General features: G+C 43.5%; 2 protein-coding genes across 2 annotated transcripts in view; one reads left to right on the top strand and one right to left on the bottom strand.

Moving 5' to 3' along the window:
• Positions 1 to 2177: 2177 nt before the first annotated feature.
• On the bottom strand, positions 2178 to 10415 carry TOR1AIP2 (torsin 1A interacting protein 2). The gene is made up of 4 exons (XM_060232508.1): positions 10259 to 10415; positions 6999 to 7583; positions 5487 to 5618; positions 2178 to 3244 (listed from the first exon to the last, which is right to left on the bottom strand). The coding sequence occupies exons 1-4, from the start codon at positions 10290 to 10292 to the stop codon at positions 2460 to 2462; spliced, it is 1536 nt and encodes a 511-aa protein (XP_060088491.1). The 5' UTR covers positions 10293 to 10415; the 3' UTR covers positions 2178 to 2459.
• Positions 10416 to 23802: 13387 nt separating this feature from the next.
• Positions 23803 to 27769, top strand: part of LOC132567378 (vomeronasal type-2 receptor 26-like) — a 30680-nt gene continuing 26713 nt past the window's right edge. Inside the window, exons 1-2 of the mRNA XM_060233053.1 lie at positions 23803 to 23972; positions 27177 to 27468. Coding sequence (XP_060089036.1) covers positions 23803 to 23972; positions 27177 to 27468 — 462 coding nt within the window. The remainder of the gene's footprint in view (positions 23973 to 27176; positions 27469 to 27769) is intronic.

The raw sequence follows: 27769 nt of genomic DNA on the forward strand, positions 1-27769 counted from the left end.
TCTTAAGTCACATAAGGTTTGTTATTGCCTACTTTGGGGCAGACTTGTGCTGAGAGATCCCCTATAGACAAAGGTGCCAAATGTCCGGTCCACAAGTCTCACCCAGCCTGTGGAGGGCTCACATCCAGCCCTCAAAGCAACCTCCTTCTCCTGCTTCCCTTCCAGGACTACTGCTGCAGCCACGCCTTACCTTGGTTTTTTTCTAGCTCCCTCAGTGGCTCAGTGGTTTTTTCTCTAGCTCCCTCAGTGGCTTTTAGCGTATATCTTGGGGAGTGATTTCTTATGCCAAATGATAATAGCACACATTGGTAAAGAGAGAGGAAAACTAGCTCTCAGTTCAGTCCAGGAGGATGCATTGTCTTGAGCGTCACTGTCTATTACAATTCAGCAGTCTCTAATTCTAATCCCCCTTTGAAATTCCTTTGTAGAAAGAAAGAAAGAAGAAAGATATTGGATTTATATCCCGCCCTCCACTCCGAAGAGTCTCAGAGCGGCTTACAATCTCCTTTACCTTCCTCCCCCACAACAGACACCCTGTGAGGTGGGTGGGGCTGGAGAGGGCTCTCACAGCAGCTGCCCTTTCAAGGACAACCTCTGCCAGAGCTATGGCTGACCCAAGGCCATTCCAGCAGGTGCAAGTGGAGGAGTGGGGAATCAAACCTGGTTCTCCCAGATAAGAGTCCGCACACTTAACCACTACACAAAACTGGCTCTCCACACTGCTTCTCTTAGGTCCGCAACTGAATGTTGTGTTTTCTAATGTTAAACTTATGTCCATTTATTCTTTGCATCCTTCTGGACTGAATCCTCCTGGATGGAATTGAGACATAGTCTTCCTGTTTCATTGCCAATGCTGGAATCTCCATGCCTACCATCTCTCTGCATATACACCTAATCCAATCAAGCCTGCTACTGTCATTCACCTGCTCAGGGCTGGCCCTGCCATTAGGCAAACTAGGTGATTGCCTAGGGCTCTGTCCTTCTGAGGGCATCAAATCAGGCACCCCCCATGTGATTTGGTGATATTATCAGTGGGGGGGGGGGGCACAGGAAATTAGCTTTGCCGATGTGCCAGACAGTCTAGGGCCGGCCCTACACCTGCTGCTGCCTCTCAGCATCTGAAATCACCTTTATAAAGTTTCTATTTTTAATACCTTGTAGTATATCTGTTACCTTGTATATTTTAGGGCATACCTGGCCCAAGAAAGTGACATTTATGTCAGATCCGGCCCTCAGCAAATGAGTTCAACACCTCTGCTAGAGATGATGACACAGCCCAACTATATTTATGATCCTTTTCTATCCTATTTCCCCCTTCCATACCCCCACACCCATTATTATCTCCCATTTCCCACTTCCTGGTTTTGCCTGCCATATTCAGATGGGCTTTGCTTCATATTTAACATTGTGCTTTTCTGTTACGATTCTATCCAGCCTCACATGCTCAAGCCCTGCCTAAACATACCAGTCCGGAGCCCATGGGACATTCTTAGTGAGGCACAACTGATGTGCCTCCCTCTGTACTTGAACTGAGGGCCATTGTTGTTGCTGTCATTGCTGAGTTATCTGTTTCAGGTGGACTCATCTCCCTCACCATTATCTTTCCTAGCACATACAGGGGTTAACCTACTCTTCCGCCTAGCTCAGCCAGCAAGCACAGAGCAGATCCGTTTCCTACTCCATAGCTAAGCAAACCCCATAGCTAAGCATAGCTAAGCAACTTGCTAGGAGACCATCTTGGACTCTTTAGAAGGTATCTTTGTGCTCACTTGGTGCTTCCCACTCCCACAAACCCTGCATGCTGTGTGCTTAGCCAACACTGGTGCCTTAGTCATCAAACAACAGATAGAAACAGTAGCCATATTAACTTTATGCTGTTAATACTGGTAAGGTTTCTCCTGTGCTGCATTAAACTTAAGTTTCACTTTTAAACACCTTTTGATATGCTCCCCTCCGTAGTACAGACAGCCTTTGAAATGCCCCAGCTGGCTATAGATATGCAATTTTTAAAACTTTATGATTGAGAAGGCATCTGCACGGCTGGAGTAAACTAGGAGATCGGTGTCTCTTCGAAACTAACTTTTAAGAAAGGCAAATTCTGCCACTAGTGTTTTCTGCTTTTGTACTCTTTCCATTTTCCTTCAGCAGCAAATACATTTGGGATTTACAATGTGCAAAGGTATCACCTGTTTTTCTATATGTGATTTTTTTTTAAAAAAAGTCCTTTGATTGCAACAAAAGTAGCAAAATAGTTACAAAAGTAAACCAGCTAAGGTCCTGCTTGTTTCTTCTCTAATGCTAAGAAGGATTCCAAACAGACACCTCATTTAGGCACAACTGATCTAATGTAAGCTCACCACATTAATGCTGCTCTCTGGCTTATAGCCTCTGTTTTTTGTAAGGCTTTCTGGTTGGTGCAAACCCCTTAGCGCTTTCTGGCTTTCCCATGAAGCCCCACTTCATTCACCATGTGGTTTAGCTTGCAAAGGGCAACTGACATCTTCTACCGATTGTACAGGAAAGACCGCCAAGACGAGGTGGGATATGCGGCTCCACAGCCCACTCAACTTATCTGTGTCCATGTAACTGTGGGAGCTGGGAGTGTCTGTGTTGGTGAACTTGGCCCAGAGGAAGTCCCGGACCTTCTCTTCCACATCCTGCAAGCCAATGTTGGTTTCCAGTTTGTCGTTCTCCAGAAGAACAGTAAAAATCAGTGCCACGTCTTTGAAAGCGGCACTCTCGTGATCGCAGTACTTGTAAAAAATCAAGGTGGAACTAGCAGGCAGAGATTCAAACCAATGGATCACGGCTGCCTTCCCGTCTCCATGGAAACCACCGCTCAGCTCCTCATCAACTGCCAGCTTGGCACTGTCGCTGTTCAGAGCAGATTTAGAAGAGCCATCTACCTGGATTGTGCTACCCTGGAGAGATGAAGAGTAAGCATCGGCGATATGGACACTCAGGCACTTCAAGGTTGATTTGCCTTCCTGGGCAGCAGTGAAGATTAAGATGGCCGGTTCAGTGTGGTGGGAAGCATTGAGGTGCTTCTGAAGGACCTTCCGTGCTCGTCTCCACAGGTGAGGGCTTTGACCTGGGAAGCTGTCTTTCAGGAGATCAAACCTTTGTAAGAAAGCCTCCACAGCTGGGTTTTGGGGCATGTTCTGGGGGCGGGAAGTATAGTATCCGCTGCAGCTCATGAAAATGGCAACCAAAGCCATGCCAATTCCCAGGAAATAGACAAGGCCTGACAGGAAGAGGGGTGAAAACGGAGTGGAGACAAGATAGAAAAACACGATTGAGTTTAACGTTCCAACATGCAAGCCAAAATATTCACATAGCAATAGGGTCATCATGATGCAAGCTTGTTTAATCTGTACTGAAAAATACCTAATCCCTCAATGGTTCCTTTAAGAACTGTGTCATGATTTTCTAAATGAGAAGACCTCATAGGGTGAACAGAGCTCATTCCTACTTCTTTACATAATTTGTTTCTTCAGGAACAGCTGCAGTTACATCAATGTAAAGAGGCAGGGATAAGGTCTCATAAACATACTTTGTGATGGTATAGACTAGAGGGTTGCTCTCAACTCTCTTGAAGTCTCCTGACACCCCCACTTTAAAAGCAGATGTGTATTTGCAAGGCTCCCTTTTGTTTCCCCCTGCTTGGCAGTGAAGGGGAGCGAAAGAGAGGTTTCTAATGGCTGCCCGCCCCTTAAAGTGGGCAGCTGACAGGTGGATCTCTTGACTGCTGGTTTTAAGAGGCAGGGAGCCATTGTAAGGCTGCCATTTGCTTCCCCTTGCCTGCAAACAGAAGAGTGAAAGGAAGGCTTCTAATGGCTGCATACCTTCTTGCCTGTCTTTGTCTGCCTTCCTTTCTGTCTGTCATCTTTTTTTTGTCTGTCTTACTGTTTGTCTTCCTGTCATTTTTGTCTGCCTGTATTCCTTCCTTCCATTTTTCTTTCCCTCACGCCTTTCCCATCTTTTTTTTTACTTATCCCTTATCCTTCTTTTCATTCTTTCTTTTTCTTCCATACTATCTTCCTTCTTTCTTTCACTCCTTTCCCCATCTTTTTTCTACCTCTCTTCCTTTCTTTTTCTTTTTCTCAGCCCACTCTCCATCTTTTTCTACCTCACTTTCTTCCTTTCTCATTTCCTTTCATTCTGTCTGCTTGCCTTCCTTCCTTCCTTCCATTTTTCTCTTTCACTCCTTTCTCCCCATCTTTTTCCTAACTCTTCCTTCCTTTCATTCTTCCTGTCTTTCTTTCATTCTATCTTCCTTCCTTCTTTTTCTTTCACTCCTTTACCCCCATCTTTTTTCTACCTCTCTCTTCCTTTCTCTCTTTCTTTTTCTCAGCCCACTCTCCATCTTTTTCTACCTCACTTTCTTCCTTTCTCATTTCCTTTCATTCTGTCTGCTTGCCTTTCTTCCTTCCTTTCATTTTTCTCTTTCACTCCTTTCTCCCCATCTTTTTCCTAACTCTCCCTTCCTTTCATTCTTTCTGTCTTTCTTTCATTCTGTCTTCCATTTTTCTTTCTCTCATTCTTTCTCTGTCTTTCTCTTTCATTCTGTCTACCTTCCTTCCTTTCATTTTTCTTTCTCTCTCTCATTCACTTTTGGTGATGTCAGGATGTGTGGCATATGCAAATATAATGCTACTGAGTTATGCTAATGAGCTCCAGCACCCTTTTTACAAAATGACCCCTGGTTGCTAGATACGCCAAAAGGCTCCCTCCTGACCTGTAACATTTCTCTTGCTCGCCTTCCAAATAGAATCCTTACAACTAATTCCTGTAGTGGTGTGGATTTAAAACAATGAAATATCTTGTTGTCATGACACGTATGCCATTCTGGGCATTAAAATAGCTACATAAGTGGCTTCCATTTTCAGTGGCAGCCAGCACTGACTTTAGCATAACAGGTTGATCATCAGTAAGAAATCTGTTCTGGTGATTTTAGTGCAAATAACTCAGGAGATGTTTAGGAATGAGCACAATTCTCCACATGCAGGAAGGATACTGGTGACAAATTCCATGCATGAAGGAGCACATCTGGAGGTGGAAGTAAAAAAAGAGGATTGGAGCCAATCAGCTTTTCTGCATATTTATTTACTACTGACCCCTATAGCTTTTGTTAACATGGGCCCAGAATCCCTGGCATGGCCTTTTCCTGTAGTGAAACACGGCCCCTCCTCAATTTCATATGCTAGCAGAAAAACTGATAGGCTCCAATCCATACTGAGGCACTAGGTTATTTCTCTTTGTTCTTTCTTTCCAGTGCTATCTTTGATGTTCTTGCACTGATTGCAGCGGGGGTCTGCTTAAACGGTAGCTTCAGACGCTAAACATCAGAATGGCATTTTAAAAAATTGAAAGGACTTGAATTAACAGTTTCTTTGCAAATAATGAAATTGCTCATCTTTTTTGTGTGTGCTCTTTTGGCCAGTCCTTTGCTTATAGTTGTGTGTAGAGACCGAGGTTGTTCTCACCACTGCCTAGTAAAGACCGGTGATAATTCTCCATCCATTCTTGCACTTTGTTGTGCTTCCTTATTTCTTGTGAAAGGCACTGGCCGATATCTTCTGGGGAGAGTTCAGTCTCTGATTTGCACACAGGATGCCCTGCATTTGAGAAAAGGCACTGAATTGGTCCAGGAAATAACCTGTTTGGTTACTGAAATTAAAAATGGTGAGCAGGCTGTAACAACATATAGATGCCATGCAAAAGGGAGATAGATAAGTAATTTGGGGATACTATAAATGATAAGACTGAACATGTCAAAGCAGACTCACAAATACCTCAAGGTAAGAAAGAATTGCATCCAAGTAGGGCCTCAGTCATTCCATATGCTGTTCAAAATATGGATTAGTTTTGAGAAATCAGCTTGGAAGGAATATGCCATTAAAGAGCATAATCTAACCCTCTATGTGAAGTTCTAGAAAACTGGAAGGCTGTCATCATACTGCAGAGCACCACTTAAAACACAGAACATACCATTTCCTGTTATGGGTGGGAAATGAAAGCTTCCATCCATTTTGTTTTGGACCTTGTGTACTAGACAAAAACTTGGCAAAAAAAATGATGGGCAGAGTCTGATGCCAGAAGGGAACCAACAATAATGCCTTTCCTTCCAGTTCTATCCCCTTGGTCTACAGTTTGAAACATCTATTTCCTGCACAGCAGCCAAGAAGGTCTGAGCGCCTGCTCCAGCTGCAATGCCACTGAGGATGTTCTCTGCAGCTGAGAACGAAACGTCTGGAAGGAAAACTTTCTCCAGTAGAACACGGCACTTGATCCCGAAAGATTCTACAAACCCTAATCATATATTTCCTGTTTAAATGTATGACGCTATCTCTGCTCCTTGCCCTGACCTGGATAGGCTAGGCTAGCCCAAGCAATCTCTGAAGCTAGGCAAGGTCAGTCCTGGTAAGTATTTGGGAAGCCACCAAGGAATATCAGGGTCACGACACGGAGGCAATGGCAAACCACTTCTGAATGTCTCTTGCCTTGAAAACCCCATGGGGTTGCCATACTGAATGGCAAAAAAATCCAACAACAAAAACCTCCTTCATTTCATAACAAAGGCCCAATAATCACACGTTCAACACAATACCATCTTTCTAAAAATCCCATAGCCGGGCTCTATTTTATGCAACGCTTCTAATTTGCATACTTTATTCCATGTGCAAAATTAAAATTTACTACACTTGATTTGTGGTTTCATTGCTGCTACATCACAATATTAATCTGTAGCAGCAGAAAAGAGTAAGAGTCTAGTAGCACTTCAAAGACTAATGTAAGTCACTGCTAACTTCTTCACATATCTTCAGATAAGACATCTAAAGAAGCAAGCAGCGATTCACAAAATCTCATACCCTACTATAGATTTAAGGCTTACATATTCCTTGTGTGCCCACAGCTATGTAAGATGAGCACAATAATTTTTAAAAAACAAGTAATAATTTACCGAGCTTCCTTATTAAGGAGAATTATACCCTCACCTTCAGCCAAGGATCCCTTGCTCTCTTCATATTCAAGGTTTTGAATTGATGTCTCCATTTCCTCTATGTCCTCTTCTGTTTCTTCAGGATCTGGATGCTCAGAGGCATTCAGGCTGAGTTGACTCACAGGAATCATTTGTTCTTCAAGGATGGCTTCAGATAAGTTATCGATTTCTTCCATTAGAGAATCCTGCAGCACAGCTTGGGTTGAATGCCCAGTCCTTCCATTCCTATCATCTAAAGAATCTACTGTATCATTGCCTACAGGACTATCAGGTAGGCTCACTGGATGAGGTGGAAGCCCCGTGTCGCTTTCCATGTTGTGACCACTAGTCTCTCTCTCCATCAAAATTCCATCAGAATCCAAGGGCTTTTCCCTCATAGAATCTTCTTCATCTACCCTTGAGGAATTCCCAGTCAAACTATTTGGTTCATGGTAGAGAGGACCCAACGTCTCTATACTTGTAGCTGTATCTGCTGGACTAGTATCCTGAGTTTCATTTGGGGAGGTATTATTTACATCACTATCTGAGGGCTGGAAAGTCATCGTCTTCTGTGACATCAGCACCTGGTCCTCAGGGTAACCTGTGAAGGCCAGCATGTCAAATGGTTGGCTTTGTGTAATAATGTGCAACTACAAAATCATTTATGACTCGGGTGTCGAACTCGTTTGTCATGAGGGCCGGATCTGAAATAAATGGGACTTTGTTGGGCCAGGCCATGCATATCATAAAATGTAATTCCACATATTGAAGATATAAGTTTTTTAGAGGCTATGGAAAAACACAAATATATATATTTTTACTTAAAATACAATCATGTATTTTGTTTTGTTTAAAATGGAAAGGTGGGGGAATGATGAGATTTGGCAATGCAATTTTAAAAATGAAACATCAAGAAAAAGCACAAGGATCACAACAAAAACTAAAAATATAAACCGAAAATATAAAATATTCCAGGCTTACGAAAACATTACATGGTTCAGCACTGCAAGCTTCTCCCCCTGTCCCAGGTCTACTCAGCCCGACAATGGCTCTTCAGTGTATTATCCCTCTTTGGCTGTGGGTTCCCAGATTAGAGTGCACACTAGGCACCAGTTCTAAAGTCCATTTAGCAGAGACATGCTGGCTCAAAGCATCAACCCTTTATTTGTAAGGTCACACAACTCCAGCAAGGAACAGCTTCTAACTGGCCATATAAATGCTGCGAAGTAAAACTGAGCTCCACCCATTAAAATACATTGCAGTACAGATAAAACTGCAAGGAAAACATGGAATGGATTTTCCATTAAGGTCTCTGTGCCCAGATAGACTACTCCCATTCCACATTTTCTTTGCAGCTCTGCAAGCCCAGTATTGCTTACTGCTTCAGCCTGCAAAGGAGCTGGGAACTTCAGCAGCCTTGGAACTTCAAAGGGTGAGGATAGGAGGAGGGAAGGATGGAGAAAAGAGCCCCGCGGGCCTGATTAAAGCCCTGGGAGGGATGGTTCTGGCCTGTGGGCCAGACATTCAACACCCCTGATTTATGCACTTAAGAAGCTAATTATAGTCCTGAGCAGAGGAAGTCCTATAATGCATTGAGTGAATGCTTACAAGTTGCTATTTCAAATAGGCCATATAGATGAACACACAAAGCTGACTTAAGGTTGAGTCACAGCATTCATCTATCAAGGTCTGTATTTACTCTGATTGACAGAGCAAAGGTCTCCAAAGTCTCAAGTAGAGGATTTTCACATTGCTGACCATTTGAGCCTTTGAACTAGAGATGCTGGGGATTGAACCTGGGATCTTTTGCGCACAAGGCAGACACTTGAGACATGGCTCTTATTTAAGCTGTCTTATACTGAGTGTCTGGAAGCCAGCCTCTCCTTCAAAGATGGAGAGGCAAGACCTGAGCCAACAAGTGTGGTGGCATCAGTCCACTGGCTGGCAGGGACATGCCGCCCCCATCACCCCACACAGACACGCCTTTCCCTGGCAACAGCCTTCAAGCCACCTAGGTGCACTTGTGAGCCCCAATTCCAGGTTCAAGGAGGAGACGGAAGGGTCATGAAAGCAGGAAGCCTCATGAGGAAGGAACTGGGGAGACAGGAACATGGAAGAACAGGCCAGGCTCTATAAAGTTCTGACACCTCAAGCTAAAGAGGATGTAATTGGGACTGGTCCTCTACAGGCATACAAGACACAAAGACACCTGAGAGGGAGCAGCCCAACAAAAAGTGAAAGACTTGGGATACATGGAACCCCCCTCCCATCCATATCTGAGACCAAGGCAATGGGGTGGCAGGGCATGGGCCTTCACACATACCCCTGCAAGAAGCACAGCAACCTCTACCGTGCCCCCCACCCACCCAAAGACTTCTTTCGGACAGAAGCCTGACATCAGATTTCCCCTTCACACACACTGAGTTGGGGTATTGGTACTGTCTACTCTGTCTGGGAAAAGCCACCCAGAAGTCCTTCACAAAACCTGCTACCTTTTGAGATGCTAGGAACTGAACATGGGCCTTTTCCATGTATTAAACTCTACCACTGAGCAATGGTCGCTCCCCAATGGGTTTTGCCATTGGGCAGCATACATCTTATCCAATGAGCTCCAGGTGGTTTTACCTCAATTCACACTACAAGACTGATCCTGCAGTCCTTTGCATAAGATTGTGCTGTGAATGACTGGCTGAAGGGGACACCGTGAATTTTGTAGTTCCCATGTGAGTTCTTACCTATCAAGACTATTGGTCTCCATCACATTCATGCTAATTTTCTTGAAAGTGAAGGCCTGAACCTTGAGGACTCACTGAGACAACCACTGACCACAAACTGAGTGGTGGTAGTGGTTAAAGTGTCAGACCAGATTCTGGGAGACCAAGGTTCAAAATCCCCACTCTGCCTCATGGAAGCTTGCTGGGTGACCTTAGGACAGTCATATACTCTTTGCCTAAATAATGTATGCTGCTTCAGCCATGTTGATCCTGGAACTAAAATAAACGAAGAACATGATACCTGCTTGGGCTCATGGAAGTTGTTACTTCCAAACAGTGTTTCCTCTGAGTTGACTTATGTGAGCTAGCTCACAGGATTTTTTTTTTTTACTCTGGCTTCCACATGTCTTGCTGTCTTGGTCCTCATAATTATCTGCCATCTGATCTGCCATCTCATTAAAGACAAAGGGAATCAGGACTTGAAATCTGCCACATTTGTGGCTTTTTGAGGGGAGAAGGTAGGGACAAGTCAGTGTGCCATGCATCCGATATCCAAACATACCTTCATGAACAGCAGGACTGAACTCTTCTGCCATCTTCTCCGGAGTTTTAATTTCCCAGTTTATTTGGTTTCACTTTCGGGATTTTGTCAATTCTGAATCACTGGGCAGGCTGCAAACCATTCACACATATCATCCCTCTGTGCTTTTGAAATACCTATATATACAGATCTAGACAAAAGAAACAATGCAAGAAACAGCTCCCTAAAATACTTCTTCGTAAATAGTTATGATTTTTCTTCTCCCAGCTTTCTAAACCTGTTCGTTCCCACCCATTCACAGCAAAAAGAGCTTTCAGACCCCATGTGCTACATAAATGGATCCATAGACAAACTGCTGAATTTAAACTGCTGCGCCACCAGCAAAAGTAGAGTTTGCACACACAGCACTACCTTGCTCTCCAATGGAATATTTTGTTCAGTGTTTGTAGACAAAGTATAAGGAAATACTGTTAGAAGGAGGAAAATAAAGGATTTTCTTCGACAAAATTCTCAGGAAACATGCAGATAGCAGCCTAGGTTTTTCAGTTTCAAGCAGCAGGTTTATCTTAAGGAGAATCTTAAAGGATGATTCCTGGACATACCAGCAGGCATGGTCTCTCTCACACATGAATCATCTACAATTGCGGTTCCTTATTAGAAAAAAAAAAATCACTTTTGGAAAGACTTACAGTGGCTTTTTCCTGGCGTCTGTCCCCCCCCCCTTTTTTTTAGCATATGAAACATTCCCATAAAGCCTCAACATAAATAAACAACATAAGTCTACAAAGGAGGATTTCTATTAGAGAGATAAAGGATCACTTTGTGCACTAACTCAATTCCTTCTCCCTGAACACAGTACCAGATTTGGACTTAATATAAACACTGTCCGGACAACACAAATCTCTCTTACCTTCTCTGACCTGACCAACTGTGTTGTTCTTAGACTGACCAGGAAATAAAAGCGAAAGAGAAATTCCCGTTGTCTTTGCAGAAAGTTAGTTCAGCAGGCCTTTCTCAAGCGCTCATTCCTTTCCTCTGTTGTCTGTCCCTTCTTGTTTTGTACAGAGATTGCAATTCCCTGATTCGAGCCACAGTTTCCCAGCCCTCCCCCCCTCCCCAGTTCCTCTCCTGGAAACAAAATTCGCAGGCAGAGGCAGCCACCGGTCCGTGCCCTTAGTTCCTTTCGACGTCAGCGTGATCTTTGAGCCCGCCAGACGGAGCTCCTCAACGGAATGCTGGGACATGTAGTTTATCTCCTTCCATGACCCTTCATTGAGAAAAGAGGACGTCAGGTTTTAGAAGCCAGGAGGCGTTCCACGGGGATGAGGAATGTCCAACGTAGAACGTTCCCTTTGGCCACGTCTTCTCCTGTCTTTTAACGCAGAGAAACTGGAGTCTTGCGGCAGACAAACAAGATTTTATTCCGGCATAAATTTTCGAGTACAAGAGCCCACTTTGAGATGTGCGTGTAGAGCGTCTTCTCTAGACAGATACTAGGGTTGCCAGGTCCAATTCAAGAAATATCTGGGGACTTTGGGGGTGGAGTCAGGAGCAAGGTTGTGACAAGCACAATTGAACTCCAAAGGGAGTTCTGGCCATCAAATTGATAGGGACCTTTAAAATATCTTCCCTCCATTGGAAATAATGAAGGATAGGGGCACCTTCTTTGGGGGAGCTCATAGAATTGGACCCCCTGGTTCAGTCTTCTTGAAACTTGGAGGGTGTTTTGAGAAGAGGCACTGGATGCTATGCTGAAAATCTGGTGCCTCTACCTAAAAAAACAGCCCCCGCCTGCTCCAGATACCCACAGATCAATTCTCCATTATACCCTATGGAAATCAGTCTCCATAAGGAACAATGGAGTGCCCAACTGACATTTCCCTCCCCCCACCACTTTCTGATGACGTTGAAGCAGGGAGAGGGCCGCAAAACCGGGGATCCCCCGCCCCCACCTGGGAATTGGCAACCCTAACAGATACTTATATTTGAGTGAGTTAGGTTCCAGTCCAGTAGTGCCTGAAAAACTAACAAGATTTTTCGGGGGGGGGGGGGGGGCAATACTCCCTCTAAGCTGTGGAGGCTTGTGAGCAAAAATTCTACTTTGTGAGCTACTGGCATTAAAGTTGTGAGCTACTGCATAAATTAGTTTGCTCTGGGGCCATTTTTCCTGAGCTGAGACAAATATGTGTGAGCCGGAGGCTAAAAAACCCTCTGTGAGCTAGCTCACACTAACTCAGCTTAAAGGGAACACTGGTGGGGGCTTTTCAGAGTAAAAACTCCATCAGATTTGCCAGGCAGCTTTGAGAACTTTATACCCCAAAAACCTTGCTGACCTACTGGACTTGAATCTAAGAGCTGTACTGCAATCCAACACGGCTACCCTCTGAAACTAATTTATACTTGGGCTGATGATGATAATAATAAATAGCAGGGTCAAAGGGCTGAGAAACAGAGGCAGTAGAGAGTGAGACCCACCCTTTTGGCATTTTTTTAAAACAACGCAGTATCTCTGGTGCAAAGATCGGCTACAGAACATGGTCTGCTTTAGTTACCAAGATAAAACTGAGGAAGTGTCCATGACACGGAGGACTAGATTTCCACATTGTTCGAGGCCCCCTTGTCAATGGAAGGAAACTATATTTTAAGCAAGCAAGAAACTGTAGACTATGCTATATTATTAATTACCAAAGCAATCCTGTACTCGCTGAAGCCAACAGCATCACTCACACTGAAAACAGGATAGTATGGTGTGTCCAGGTTTTCACATCCTGACACGATACAAATAATGTTCACGAATTAAACTGCCATTTATTTGGGTCAAAGCTAAACTACAAGTTTAGCTCAGTTTAAGTGAGCTTAGAGGGAGTATTGGCCCCCCACCCCGAAAAATCTTGTTAGTTTTTCAGGCACTACTGGACTGGAACCTAACTCACTCAAATATAAGTCCTTAAATTTCTTTTCTTTTTCTGCGAAAAAAGTGAATGAGGAGTATTAAATCCTAAGACTGAACAGTTACTTTTGAGAATGGCTAGAAAAGTGATTCAGATTTCCAGAAACCAGTACTTTTTAAAAGGTCATTTGCTAGAGAAAGAAACTTGAACATGTTTTGAATATGCAATAAAATGCTGAATGCGCCATCATTATATAAAAAAGCTTTCCTTTATGCTCTGTGCTCTCAGAAGCCTGAGGAGGCCAAGGAAAGTATGAACAGGCATGTTTAGCCTTTTGACAGCTGAGTGTTAATAAGACCTGTGGAATGCAACAGTCCTATGATCATTTAGGGTTGTCAGCCTCCAGCTGGAGCCTGGAGATCTCCTGCTTTTACCACTGATCTCCAGCTAGCAGAGATCAGCTCCCCTGGAGAAAATGGCTGCTTTGAAAGTTAGACTCTATGGCATTGTACCATGCTGAGACCCTGCCCCTCCTCAAACCCTTCCCTCTCTTGGATCCACCCCCCAAAGTCTCCAGGTATTTTCTAACTCAGACCTGGCAACCCGATGACTGTTCATTATTTGAAATATTCTGCAGTGCTGGAGCTGTATCAAGACCCAGTAGTGTGCCACGGGAAAAATACCAGAGAAATGGGATTGGATTGTGAAAGTTTTATCGTGGAGTGAGATGGACAAATTAACTAAACTTTAAGAGACTATGATTTAGATATATTCAAAAAGGAGTGGAAGAAATTTAAAGGATATATGGAGAAAGAGTGGAATGTAAAAAGACATTGGACAATTTTTTAGTATTAATGAGAAAATAAAAGTATTGAACTTTGATTGGTTAGCGGTACCTTTATAATTGAATTTAAATTTATAACTTTGGGGAAGTCAAATATTGGAGGGGGGGGGGTTGAAATATCATATGGGTTAGTATAGAAAAGAGACAATTAAATATTGTAACCATATGTTACTAATAAATTGTTAACACCCAGTAGTGTGCCACAGTACAATGGTTCTCTGGGATCCAACATTTGCTCAAGTCTGACTGGATGAACTACATTTTTGTGTAGTACTCTGTGTGGTAAGTGTATATTTTTCTAGAAAGCCAGATCTTTTGCTTGCTGATAATCAGATGGAGGGGCCTGGCGAAGAAGAATATTGGGAGGCGGGGGTGTGAAAGAGGTGGCATTCTGTACATGATCAGATTGAGTGTCTTCATGTATCTGAAATGGCAGCAGCATCACTGATATACGTTCAGCAGCATGCTTTCGGTTTCTGCCTGATAACCTTTGGTCTGTTCCATGAATGGTTTAGTCTTGCTTTGGAAAGTCTTGTCATCAGCTGTGTATTGTGTTGGCAGAGTCTCTAGTTTTTTTTCCTCTGGCAGAGGGCTTGGTGATTCTTCTGTGGATTTTAATCCTTGCACATTATCAGTATGATATTTCAGCTTGTTCTTTCATTTAAATGTTGCATTGCAATACTGACAACTGAAAGGGTGTGCATCTGAATGAATGACCATGTGTTAGAGTCTTCTAAATCCTGAAGGTCTGGTTGCAAATTTGACATTTATACGGTTTCTCACCTGTGATGAAAGATCAGCATTAATAGAGCAAGTTATTTGTTACACAGATCGCAACTTGGTTCTTGGTATGTGTGGAATGTTTTCTCTGTAACCACTGTTAATCAAAATTGTCTAAAACGGATACAGTGAAATCTATTTTACAATAACCAGTTTCCCATATTGTACTACTAGAGACTATAGGAAGAAGGATGCTCCCTACATGAACAGCTGCATAGTCACTGGAAAGGCCAGATACATATGAAGTGCTCAGTAATTTCAGAAGCAGCCTGTCCACTAGACAGACCTAGGCAGCTGACTAGGGCATGGTTCGGAGGGGTACCAGCTTGGGTCTTTCCCCCACCCCAGCTTCTAGGGTGATTGATATCGCCCAAGGGGAGAGGCCCTGGAAGCTGAGAAGAGGCCACGTACTTCCTGGCCTCCTCCACAGCACCTGCCCCACCCTGCCACCCACCCCCTTCTGCAGCCCCTGCAGGCAAAGCCAGAGAGAGGGGAGGGTGTACACAACAGTGCGCAAAGTGCAGAGAGGTTGCATGCCACCCGGCTGCCATTGCTCTGCTTTCACTTCTAGAAGGCGGAGCAATGGCGAGCGGGCAATTCGCAGCCTCTCTGTGCCACCATTCCCTGCTCTCTGGCTTTGCCTGCAGGGGTGGGGGCAGAAAGGCGCCTTGGGTGCCAAACACCCTGAGTACTCTATCCTAAATAATTGTATGGTTTCCCAGACGCTCTAGCCATTTGGGAGGGAAAAACTCTATGGTACCTATTGTACCATAGTGTTTTCCCTCCCAAATGGCTAGAGTGTCCGGGGAAACCATAGAGTTTCCCTGGAAACGCCTAGAGCAGCTGCATGTGGTGTTGCCAGCGCAATGATGTCATTTCCAGGTGATGTCATCGTGCCGGTGACGTAGGGGAGGTTCCCCCCACTGGCCCAATGTGGCCGGCGAGTTGGGAACCTCCTGGGCAGGGGACTCCCGCCCAGACCAGGGGCTTGGCAGCCCTAAGCTCTGACCAAACTGCTCTGAAAAAATACATACTACATAATTTGCAGTATATTTTGGTAGAAGGACTTTGTGCTAGTAGTGTAAAAGCAATAAAGAAAGAATCAGTAAAAATCAAAACTGTCTAGAAATTTTCACACACACGTGAAATCCTATTCTATTAAGTTCCACATTCTCTAAAAGCCATTAGTTTTTTTTTGCTTTAAATTAATCTTGGAATACAATCATAAAGAATACAGTAAAGAATTCACATCCAAATTTCAAACAACTTTTGGCCAAAATATGATCAATACAACCAAACATCCCCGAAATGGCACAATTTTACTGTTAGACCCTACCAAATTTAACAATTGCCACATAGGAACCTGAAAAGTATAGCAGTCCTAAGAACAGTTCTTGTTATTGAAATCCCACATGCTGTCTGGACTTGCTCACAAAGTCATTTCCTGGTTCCACAGCAATAAAGGAACAATCCAAACTAGACTTGCTCTCAAGTTTCCATTCAAGATTCCATAATAGAGCAATCCAAACTGATGCAGCTTCCAGATCTGGCTAACTTAAGATATGATCTTTATCAGATTAGGCTTCCCAAACCTCCCGCTCTGGCGGGAGACTTCTGGGTTCGCTCTTCAAAACTCTGGAAGTGGGGGTGGGGGGTGGAGGGGGGGGGAGAACATACCTTTAGGCTTCATGTTGTAGAGCTCCTGAGCCATTTGCAAAATGTCTGCCCCTTTAAGGCTGGGCAGGAAGCAGGAAGCAGAAAGGGCTTCTGAGAACGGCCCCTCCCTTTCTTTTGCTTTCGTTTTCACAGGAAGTAGAGTTGTCCGGAGGAAGATCTGGTAAGTGTGTGTGTGTGAGAGGGAGGAGGAAGGGGATTCCCTAGTTTGGAGGCCCTCCCCCCCTTTAGAAAGCATGGGGGGGAGGGAAATGTCTACTAGGCACTCTATTATTCCCTATGGAGAACGATTCCCATAGGGAATAATAGGAAATTGATCCGTGGGTATTGGGGGCTCTGGGGGGGGCTATTTTTTGAGGTAGAGGCACCAAATTTTTCGTATAGCATCTAGTGCCTCTCCCCAAAATACCCCCCTCCCAAGTTTCAAAACGATTGGACCAGAGGGTCCAATTCTATGAGCCCCAAAATATGGTGCCCCTATCCTTAATTATTTCCTATGGAAGAAAGGCATTTTAAAAGGTGTGCTGTCTCTTTAAATGTGATGGCCAGAACTCCCTTGGAGTTCAATTATGCTTGTCACATCCTTGTTCTTGGCTCCATCCCCAATGTCTCCTGGCTCCACCCCCAAAGTCCCCAGATTTTTCTTTAATTGGACTTGGCAACCCTATATCAGATAGATGTTTCTTGAAGCTAAACCATAAAAACAGCTACATACACCTAGGAGCCGGGATAACATACATATCCAATCCTTTGGAATATTGACACCCAAAGAACAGCATGTATTGAGTTTGGGTTTGGGCATTTCAGACCAGATTAATCTCTTCAAGTTAGTGTGGTGTTTAAAATTAAGGAAACACTTTGGTAATACACATGAGATGGTCCCCCATAGATCTAAACCTAAGCCTTCATTTGTACCAAATTGTACTGATGTCTCCATACAAACTTTTGAAAAACTTGTCCTCTGTGATATAGAGGAGCATGAACTGAATATTAAAAGAACAAGATGCAACTTGTCTAGAAGTAATTGTGCTGTTGTATTGGAATTGGCTTGGGATAAAAACATCATACTCAAGGAGGCTGATAAAGGAGGAGCTATTGTGCTACAAGAGTATAATAATTACCATCAGGAGATTATGAGACAGCTTCAGGACGCTGAATTGCATAAGCAAATCCCCAAAGATCCAACCATACACATTCTAAGTTTAGTAATGGGATACATTGAAGACTTGGTAGCATAATACATAATTAATGAATCCCCCAGGTACCTGTTCTCTATACTTTACCAAAGGTACAGAATCCAGGGAAAGCACCACCTGGCTGCCCAATAGTATCAGGTTATAATTCAGTGCTAGAGCCATTATCCAAATATATGGACTCTTTTTTGCAGCCATTTGTTTTTCAAATATACCATCTTACATAAACGATGCAAAATATTTTATTGTTAAAATTGAGGGTAAGACCATCTCCCCTGGTGCTATACTGGTAACTTTAGAGTAAGTAAGGTCATGTCTATAGTCAGTGTTGGACAAGAGACAAATATTGTTGCCACTTACCCTCTTCTTGTTGGATTTGGTGGACCTTATATTAGAAAAAAACTATGTTCACTTTAATCAAGACTTCTTTTTACAAATAAAGAGTGTTAGCAATGGATAGTGCCTTTGCTCCCAGCTTGGCAAATATTTTCACAGTCCAATTGGAAGAGGATATATATATATAATTTATAAGAGATATGTTAGACTCATTTTCTGATGCTCAGGAAATTAATAATTTTGCAGATTGCATAATACAATCCACCAGTCAGAGAAGTTTACTTGTCATTATGGTTTGAATTCCAAAACATATTTGGACACTACTGTGTTCAGAATGGGTAATGACACCTTGGCTGTGAAGCCCTTTGTTAAAAGCACTGACAGAATTTTTTTTTTTTTTACACTTTCATTCACAACATTCAAAGCACTTACCTTGCAATTTGCCTGATGGACAATTCCTCCAGATTCACAGGAATTCCACATTTGAATCTGACCGGAATACAAGCATCGAAAATGGCTAATCAGTTTCATAATAGGAGTTACCTTCCAACTGCCATAGGGAATGTGATTGTTCATGCCCAACAAACTGTTAAAGGAGAATGTTTTGACACATAGAAAAAGAATCGTTGACTTCACTACCTTATCTGAACCCATAAGACGGATCATATTAAAATATTGGGTTTTGGTACGTGATATTCCAGGGTGTGAAAGGCCACCATTTAGAGGTTTCGGTAGAACTAAAAGTTTTAAAAATATGCTTGTTAGAGTATATGTAATTAGGGGTGTGCATGCGGTTCGGCCGAATCGAATCAGTCGCCGAATCACCACTGATTCGGCTGTATACAGAATCGCCTACAGCCGATTCCAATTGGGGCCCATTATGCGGGAGTCGAGTATGGCTCCCCGTATACTTCCGTATATATATTCGGAAGTATATGGAATTCAATGCAAAAGGCGGGAAAGGGGCTTCTGCAACCTCAGGGGAGCTGCTTGCCTCCTTTCCTGCCTTTGGTAGCCTTTTCCCGCCTCTCCCATAGCCTTCCTGGGATCAGGGAGGGGGGGAGGGGGAAGAGGAGCCCCAGCAGCCAATCCGAAGCATGCATTTGCAAAATGCATTGCAAATGCATGTTTTGCAGGGCTGTTGTGTAGCTGATCCCCCAGCCATCAGCAACATTGTTGTTCTTTTGATCTTTTGCTTACTTGGGTATCCAAGTAAGCACTGTTGTCTGGACAATCACAGAGCAGTGCTATTTTTTGAAACTGCTCTCTATAGGGCCAGAGAACCTTTTTAAGGAGTTTGCCTGGCTAGACTCCTCCATTGCTGCTGTGTTGGTGTGAGAAAGAGATTGTGCTGTGCTGGCCCTTGGCCTCAGCTGCTGCTGCTCTCTCTCAGCCTTACCAGACTTGCCTGGAGTAGAGAAGACAAGGTAAGACAGTCTTGGGGTTCTTGTTTTTATTTTAGTTGGTAAAAGGATTTTTTAAGACTCAGAGTCCCTTTACTTATCCAGATTTGGGTGGTGGGTACTAGCTTATCTGGAGTTAGGGGGTTCTGCTGGGGGAGGGGGCCTGGGGTGGGTTGTTGTTTTTTTGCCAATTTGCCCATATCTTAGTTTAGTGAGAGGACTTTTAAAAGTTCAGTGTCCTTTTACTTTTCCTGATTTGGGTGGCTTGGATTTATTGGGGTTAGGGTGAAGGTTTTTTGGGGGGGGGGGTTGGTAAAGTTCCTGTATTGTTAAAAGTTAAGTTTTTTACTGTTTTAAAAGGATTCTGTGTTTGTTTTGTTGCTGCTGTGTTGTGCTGCTGTTGTTCCTTTTCTCTTCTGGTTCTGGTTCTTGGGGGGGGGGGTGCTGTTTGGCCTAATTTTCATTGTTTAAAAAGGCCACTTTTTAACAGTTGAGTTTGTGTTCGCCTTCTGTTTGGATCTATTCTCTATTGCTGCAGGTTTTGCATCCTCCTGTCCTGTTGTCCCCCTTTACCTGGTTCTTGTTTTGGGGGGGGGGGGATGTTGTTGACTGATTTGACCTGAGGTTTCTTATTGGTGAAAAGGCCACTTTTTTTACAGTTGAGTTGCTTGCCCTTCTTCTGTTGTCCCTTTTCCTGGTTCTGGTTTTGGTGGGCGGGAGGTGTTGTTGACTGATTTGGCCTGAGGTTTCTTATTGGTGAAAAGGCCACTTTTTAAACAGTTGAGTTGCTTGGCCTTTTCTAATTGTGCTGGTTTTGTTTTGGTTTTTTAAATTACCTCTGGTTGGGATTGGGGTTGGTGAGGGTGTGTGTGGGCTGGGTCACTTTCATGTTTTTATAGTTATTTTTGGAGTCTGAGTGTGCTTTCAGGTTGGCTAGGGCCACTAAATAGGCTTCCCCACTAATAAGGGTGTTTTTAGGGATTGTGTTTTTTGAAATAAAAAAAAAATTAATCCAGTTTACGGCTTTATCTCCTTTCAAAATTCAAGTAGGCCAGATAGGGGTGATTTAAAAAGATTTTAAGTTTCTCATAAAAAGCAGCGTGACTACTAGGCCACATCAGGCTCCCTTTTAAAGAGACTAGGGTTGCAGTGCATCTTGCTTTCAGCCACTGAAAGCTGGTGCATCCTTAGATTTCCATAGGGTAAACCACAGCTTCTCTCAAATTATAGGGGACTACTGATTTCTAGTTTACAAGGAAATCAGGTTTGTCCCAGGATCTAGTTAGGAGAAGTTTAACTAGGAGGATATAACAAGGATTGCCTTCATCTCAAGTTTGATGTAGTGGTTAAATGTGCAGACTCTAATCTGGGAGAACAAGGTTTGATTACCCATTCCCCCATATGCACTTGTAGTCACAAGGTCTTTCAGAGCTGTTCTCTCAAGAGCAGTTTCTGTCAGAGCTCTTTCAGCTCCACCTACCTCACAGAGTGTCTGTTGTGGATGGGAAGGGGAAAGAGATTGTAAGCCACTGAGTCTCTGAGTGAAGGTCAGGGTATAAATCCAATCTCCTCCTCCTTTCTTCTTCTCAAACTGTCAGAATCTGCATAGTCAAACACTGCTTTGGCTCAGGAACCACTATCAAAATTATTAGCAGTTGAAGGGGCAGCCCCTGAATAATTAATGAATATCCCCAATAATAATAATATTTGTCATATTGAGTAAAAATATGCTTTGTCTTCAAACTAAGGGTTAGAAACTGACTCTACCGGCCAGCGGATGTGAGCTCCAGCTGTAAGATTAGATAAGGGAACAGCCTCCTACAGGAGACTTGCTGTATATAGATAAGTAAGGAAACTTAGTCATGGAATTTTACCAGGGGGAATTTAGTGGAGGCGGGACCCTTTGAAATCAGATAAGCTTGTGTGCCTGCCTGCTGGTTTTCTGTGTGAATAAAACTGACTGTATGTAGAATGATTTTAACTCAGTCATTTTGGGGGCCCATGCCCGACTGGGTTCTGCTTATGGTACCATAAAGTAAACCTTGCTTCAAACCAGTAAGTCTGTGCGGACCTCGTTATTTCTCTGCTTCACAGTAGTATTTATTGGATTTGCTTGATTGCCCATCGCTCCTGGCAATGTACGACAGATAAAACAATCAAAGTTCCAAGTAAAACATTTCAAAAGATTAAACAGATAAAACTCTTAAACCCATGATGGTATCTCACTAGTTAAGTTCTTCCAAACTATCAGAGCATACGGGTGTGTGTGTGTGTGTGTGGAAATTGCCTGAAGGGTGGTGGATAAAAAGAAAAGAAAGGTGCCGGCCATTGCTGTCCTCAATTGAAAGCCCAAAGGAACATTCTGCCTTACAGGCCTTGTGGAATTGCAAAAGATCTTGCAGGGCTTGGATGTCATCTGGCAGAGAATTCCACCAGGGCAGTACAGAGAAGGTCCTGGCCCTAGTTGAGGACAGCCAGGCCTCTGTAGGGCCAGGGATCCTCAGCAGATTGCTACCAGAAGAGCGTAACACTTGACTAGGGACATAACAGAAGAGACAGTCTTGCAGATATATATAGCTATAGGGAAAGGGTGGATTGAATATTATTAGTTTGCATCTGTTGCAGAAAAAAGTTAGTAACATCCTTTAAATCTCTTTAAATCTTTGTTTTTTGTATTTCTGTCTTTTTTCTTTTTATTTGTGGTTCAAAACTTTCAATAACATTTTTATTACACAAAATCTGTTCAGGAAAGAAACTAATCGTGCACCTTTATTTACCTGAAGGGTTTGGGAAAGCTCTAAAAAATTGGACAGGTTTGTCCCCATGTAACGCAAGAAGGGATGTTCAAAAAATCTCCTTGCAATAAAGTCCTAACAAATAAGCAGTCTCTTTTCCTTGCTCAATTAGGGTTGCCAAGTCCCCAGCTTCCCGCAGCGGGAGACTCTCTCTCACGCGCGGAGCACGGGTGCGAAGCAATGATGTCACCTGAAAGTGACATAATCAAAATGGCACCTATGTGGGGCCACTTTAGGCATTTCAGGGAAAACTCTATGGTTTTTCCCGGACGCTCTAACCATTTGGGAGGTAAAAACTCTTTGGTACGTATGCATCCTTTGTGTAGCATTTATGTGAACATAGGCTTTTGGGAGTTTGACTGAGTAATTTATACTGTGTTCCCCCTCCTATTACATTTGAGTAACCTAGTCGAGGATAGCCAGGCCTTTATAGGGCTGGGGATCACCAGCAGTTTGCTACCAGAAGAGCATAGCACTCAACCAGGGATGTAACGGAAGATATGATCCTGCAGACTTATATAGCTAAAGGGTAAGGGTGAATTGTGTATATTAGTTTGTGTCTGTTACAAAAACCCCAGTAACTTATCCTTTATATGTCTTTAAATCTTTATTTTCTTCTGTCACTGAGTGGTGGTGGGAAACAGGAGATGGGTGGGTGGGAACAACCACCCCACTGGGGAACTTGGAATCCTAGTTCCAGACTCAGCCATCAAATTGGTATCCAACGAAGGGACAGTGTGACATCAATTCCAGGAAATCCCTGGAAGTAATGTCAATCCTCTGTAGTAATCATTGGGGATTTCATGATAAAACCACAGAGTTTCTAACAATTCCTAGAAAGACAGATATCGCTTCCAGGTGACCCCTTCAAGTGATGTCATGCCATAGGCCTGGCAGCCATTTTTATTTTATTTTTCTTCTCCTAGCATTGAGTGGTGGTGGGAAACAGGTGATGGATGGGTGGGATCAACCACCACATTGGGGAACTTGCAACCCTAGTTCCAGACTCAGCCATCAAATTGGTATCCAGTGAAGGGACCTTTGATTTTTGAAAGCTTATACTGCAATGATCTCGTTGGTCTTTAAGTACTGGGCTCCAGTCTACCTGTCAAATTGGGATAAATATCTTTGGACCACCCCCAGATGTCATTTTGGTTTTTGCTGGTCAGCTTCACACAGGCCCAAGTTCAGAATCTGGCAACCTAAGTCCAACCCCCTCCCCCCCAAGTCTGCCTGCCCCATGGAGAAGCACAGAGTTACACAAACACATCTGTCTCTGATTGAGGTGCAAATACAGCCTAGCGCTCTTGAGATGTGATTTTCTCTCTCCTCTGAAATTAGCAAGATCACAGTAATTCTTACTGAGCCCTTGATATTTTCTATCTATTAAACTCAAAATAAACAATGTCCAGATCAGAACAAAACATGTTTCTGTTAAGCATGTTATATACACTGGATATTTCCAAGGGGGCTGAGGTGGGCAGTGAGCACACTGACATCATATGCTTCCTCCCTACAATCTGAAAGTCCACACAGTTGACTGTAATTCAGACTCTATGCGGTACTTTCTTTGCTGCTCTAGGGTGGAAAATTTCATGAAACTGGTACTAATGTGGGTGCTGTTCCTCTCTTGGCTCTTGCCTCGGGCTATGCAAGGGACACTAAGGAGGAGCAAGTGCCTCTTGACCAGACCCTTTGAGCTCCAAGAAGCATATTACAGGCCAGGAGACCTCCTGGTTGGTGGGATTTTGCCCCACCTGAAGGCTGCAGTTACACATCCATCCTTTGAAAAACCTCCCAGGAATATCCATGCTGCACGGTAAGTTATGCTTGGAGAGCTCTGGGATGGGGTTTATTCAGTCTGAAAGACAGAAAGAACTATCACTAGCATAAATATCACACAATTATGCTCCTCTGCGCTTATAATTATCAACAGTACAGTCCTCAGATTGTGAAAATGGAAAAACAATTCCAAATGTTGACATAGGCGCTCATAAATCCATGCGGGAGCTAGAAAAATGTCTAGGATCAGCAGTGTCATGGTTCAGATACTTACACATCCAACGTATGTTTCACAAGGGAAATTTTACAAACTTGATAAAGCTCCCTCTCACCCCTTTTGAAGTCCTACTACAGAATAACAATGGGGAAATTAAAGGTGTGTTGTCGAAAATCTATCAAATGTTGCATTTACTGTCTACTGATAAAAAGATAAACCATCAAATCATTTGGAATGCAACTGTAATAACAGATTACAATAATTTGATTGGGACTTAATTTATAATTCTTTGAACTTAATCTCTCCAGTTTTCACTATATCCAAATACCTTTATTGGCATAGAAATTTTCACTATATGCTATCTCCCACCTGGTAGGTTGTATTGTATAGATTCTAAAATTAGTCCCAAATACTGGAAGAACTGTGGTCAATTATGTGATTATATGCATTGTTGGTGGTATTGTCCCTAAATCAAGCTATTTTGGACACAAATCTTATCTCGTATTCATATGATTACTGGTCTTCAGGTTCCTGCCCAGCCCAAAACAGTTCTACTGGGATTGTGGCCTTCTTTCCCAGGTCCTAAACTGATATTTACTTTAATTTCTTATCTGTTGGCACTGGCTAGATTAGCCATTGCCTGGGCTTTTGTAGAAAAAGCCCAACAAGAACTCATTTGCATATTAGGCCACACCCTCTGACATTGCCATTGTTTCACATAGGACTTTTTGTAGAAAAAGCCCAGCAGGGAGTCATTTTCATATTAGACCACACCCCCTGATGCCAAGTCAGCTGGAACTGTATTCCGGTGCATTGCTGCTAAAAAAAATCCCCTGGTCATTGCCACTAAATGGAGACACAAATCTTGTCCAACAATTAATCAATGGCAGAATAAGATCCAGGAAGCTTTCGCCTGTGGTAAAATTACTTGTAGTACTGTGACTCCAGATCTAGCAAAATACCAACAAAAATTCTGAATGCTTTGGTTTCCAGTGGCTGAGTATCTGGTGGAACAAAATGTTATTCCAATCAATGTCTACTACCATGATTTATTGTTCTTTTAATTGTAATTAATTTTAATTGTCTCTAATTTTGATATCTTGTTTATAATCCTGTTCATACTGATCTGTCTACTCATGTATATTATTTATCTAATATATATTTTATTATCCCTATGTTAACATATTATGTAATTTATGTTAGTTTAATAAACTTGCTTAAACTGGCATAAGAAACCCCCCTCACTGGAACATCCATGCTGCATGGTAGGTTTTGCCCGGTGGGCTCAGAGATGCTGTACTTTCAGACTGTCCAGCAAATTCCATTGGAACTTCTAGAAACAGGCACCTGTGTTAAGCAGCAGCAGGGCAAAAGGAAATACATCTTTACACTGAGAGTGATTAAAATGTGGAATTTGCTACCAGAGGATGCAGTGATGGCCGCAGGCATAGACAGCTTTAAAGGGGATTAGATAGATTCACAGATGATACATCTATCAGTGGGTACTAGCCCTGGTGACTAAAGATAACCACCACATTCAGCGGCAGTCAACCTCTAAAACCCAGTGCCAGGAGGCAACATCAGAAGGCTTCGGCCTCTGTTCCCTTTTGTTGGCTCTCCAGAGGAACTGTGGTTGGCCGCTCTGTGAGACAGGATGCTGTGCTAGATGGACCACTGGTCTGATCCAACAGAGCTCTTCTTATGTGAATTTAGTGTTAGACCCTGTCAGGTCCTATAGAAACAGCTGAACAATAGTTTGTGTTCTTTGCTAAGAATCTGGAAAGGACTAGGAAATGTGTATGAGATGAACACAATGATATTGACCAAATTTCAGTCATTTATTATCTAATTCATGAGTAGCAATCCTGGACAAAACACCAAAAGAATAGCAAAGGCTGTTAAATACTTTCATCTGGGCACCCAGAAGAAATTGGGTTACTGCCAAGATAAGTGGAGTCATAAAGGAATGTACCCCCCCAATAGTAAACATATGCAATGAAGCAGCTAAATTGACCTGGATTGTTAAATGGGCTGTGGATAAAACTGATTTTGCTTTCATTGGTATTATTCCATTGGTATGGAATAATCCTTGATTAGAATGCTTTTTTTATGGAGTAAGAAATGTAATAGATACAGGATTTACCACTGGGACAATTTTAGTGATTAGTGCCCCACTGCAAACATGGGAGTTATAAAACAAATGTTCTATCAGCTACTAAGCCATGACAGATAAAGAGACATTCCACAGTCAGAGGCAGTCTACCCCTGAATAACAGATGCTGGGGAGGGTGATGACAGGAAAGGGGGATTGTCTTTACATCTTCCACATGGATATCCAGAAGTCTCTTTCTCAGAAACAGGATGCTGTAGTAAACAGACTCTTGATCTGAGCCACTTAGAGCGCAATCCAGAGAGGGGGGGGGGGCAGAAAGTCTTTTGGAAGCAGTCAAGCCGGTATGTGGGCGCAGGAAGGGTTTGCACCGATGTACGACCGGCGCCGCCACAGCAGAGGGGAGGTACGTGGGTGGGGGGCCACCCGAGCGCTGCTCCACCCGCGGGCAGTGGCGCCTGAGGACTGCGCTGGAGCATGGGCGGAAGTGAGGTGGAGCCTGTCCAGGCTGACGGCCTACCCGACTGCACAGGGCTGCTGTGTGCTGGGCACTTGCGGGGGGGGGGGGGTTTGCTGAAGTGGATGCATGCCCAGTGGCTCGCACTCTGAATTCTGCTGCCCCCTGGGGAGGTGTTCCTTGCACAGCAGGGCAACACCGGGTAGGGGGGGAGCTCCGGGTGGTGATGTCTTTTGGACTTAGTCTGGCTGCTCCCAGACACACATTCCAGCCGCTGTCTAGGACAGGGAACTTCTGCACTTGGCACTTCCTGCTTGTCTGCTCATGCCCCTGGCTGCCAGCCTGCCATTGGTTTGCAGGGAGGGGGGCGTTATAAGCAGTGATGAATGCAACCAGAAGGTCTTTCATTACAACCCTTGTTTTTCCACTGACCCATATCATGTAACTTTTATTGCAGCCCGGTGGCCAAAAACTATCAACAAATCCTGGCCCTTGCATTTGCCATCAGAGAGATCAACAAGGATCCGGCACTCCTTCCCAACATCACGATGGGCTTCCGAATCTTTGAAGACACTTACTTTGCAAGAATGACCTACCAGGCAGGCCTGTCCTTTCTGTCCATGGGGGACCATATCGTGCCTAACTACAGATGCAGCAGACAGGAGAAGCTGCTCTCTGTCATTGGAAGTCTCTACTCCAGAATCTCAATGCAGATGGCCTCCCTCTTGGGCCTCTTCAAGGTCCCGCAGGTAAGAGGATATTTTTATGGGGATAAAAGTGTGTGTTTGAGGAGTGTTGTGTGAATATGTAGGGGAGGCAATGGGTCTTGCTGAAGGGCACATAGGAGTGGAGAAGCAGAACATTCAGTGATATATTTGCTTTGCAGCAATGGTTAGAATGTTAGATGAGGATCTGAGTGACATGAATACAAATCCTCACACTGCAGTGATGCACGCTGGCTGACTTTTGGCCAGTTCATCTCAGTCTCACCTATCTCACTGGGTTATTACTGTGAGGCTGAACCAGAAAGGGAAAGAACCATGTGAGATG

Source organism: Heteronotia binoei, chromosome 2, assembly GCF_032191835.1.
Source record: "Heteronotia binoei isolate CCM8104 ecotype False Entrance Well chromosome 2, APGP_CSIRO_Hbin_v1, whole genome shotgun sequence".
NCBI classification, from domain to species: Eukaryota; Metazoa; Chordata; class Lepidosauria; order Squamata; family Gekkonidae; genus Heteronotia; species Heteronotia binoei.

What these genes read in the sequence shown, in the direction of transcription:
- TOR1AIP2 (XM_060232508.1), bottom strand. Translation starts at nt 10,292, where the DNA reads ATGGCAGAAGAGTTCAGTCCTGCTGTTCATGAAG. An exon ending in CAGTCCTGCTGTTCATGAAG is followed by an intron (nt 7,584 to 10,258) that starts GTATGTTTGGAT and finishes TGGCCTTCACAG; the next exon opens with GTTACCCTGAGGACCAGGTG. An exon ending in CAAGGGATCCTTGGCTGAAG is followed by an intron (nt 5,619 to 6,998) that starts GTGAGGGTATAA and finishes TCTCAAATGCAG; the next exon opens with GGCATCCTGTGTGCAAATCA.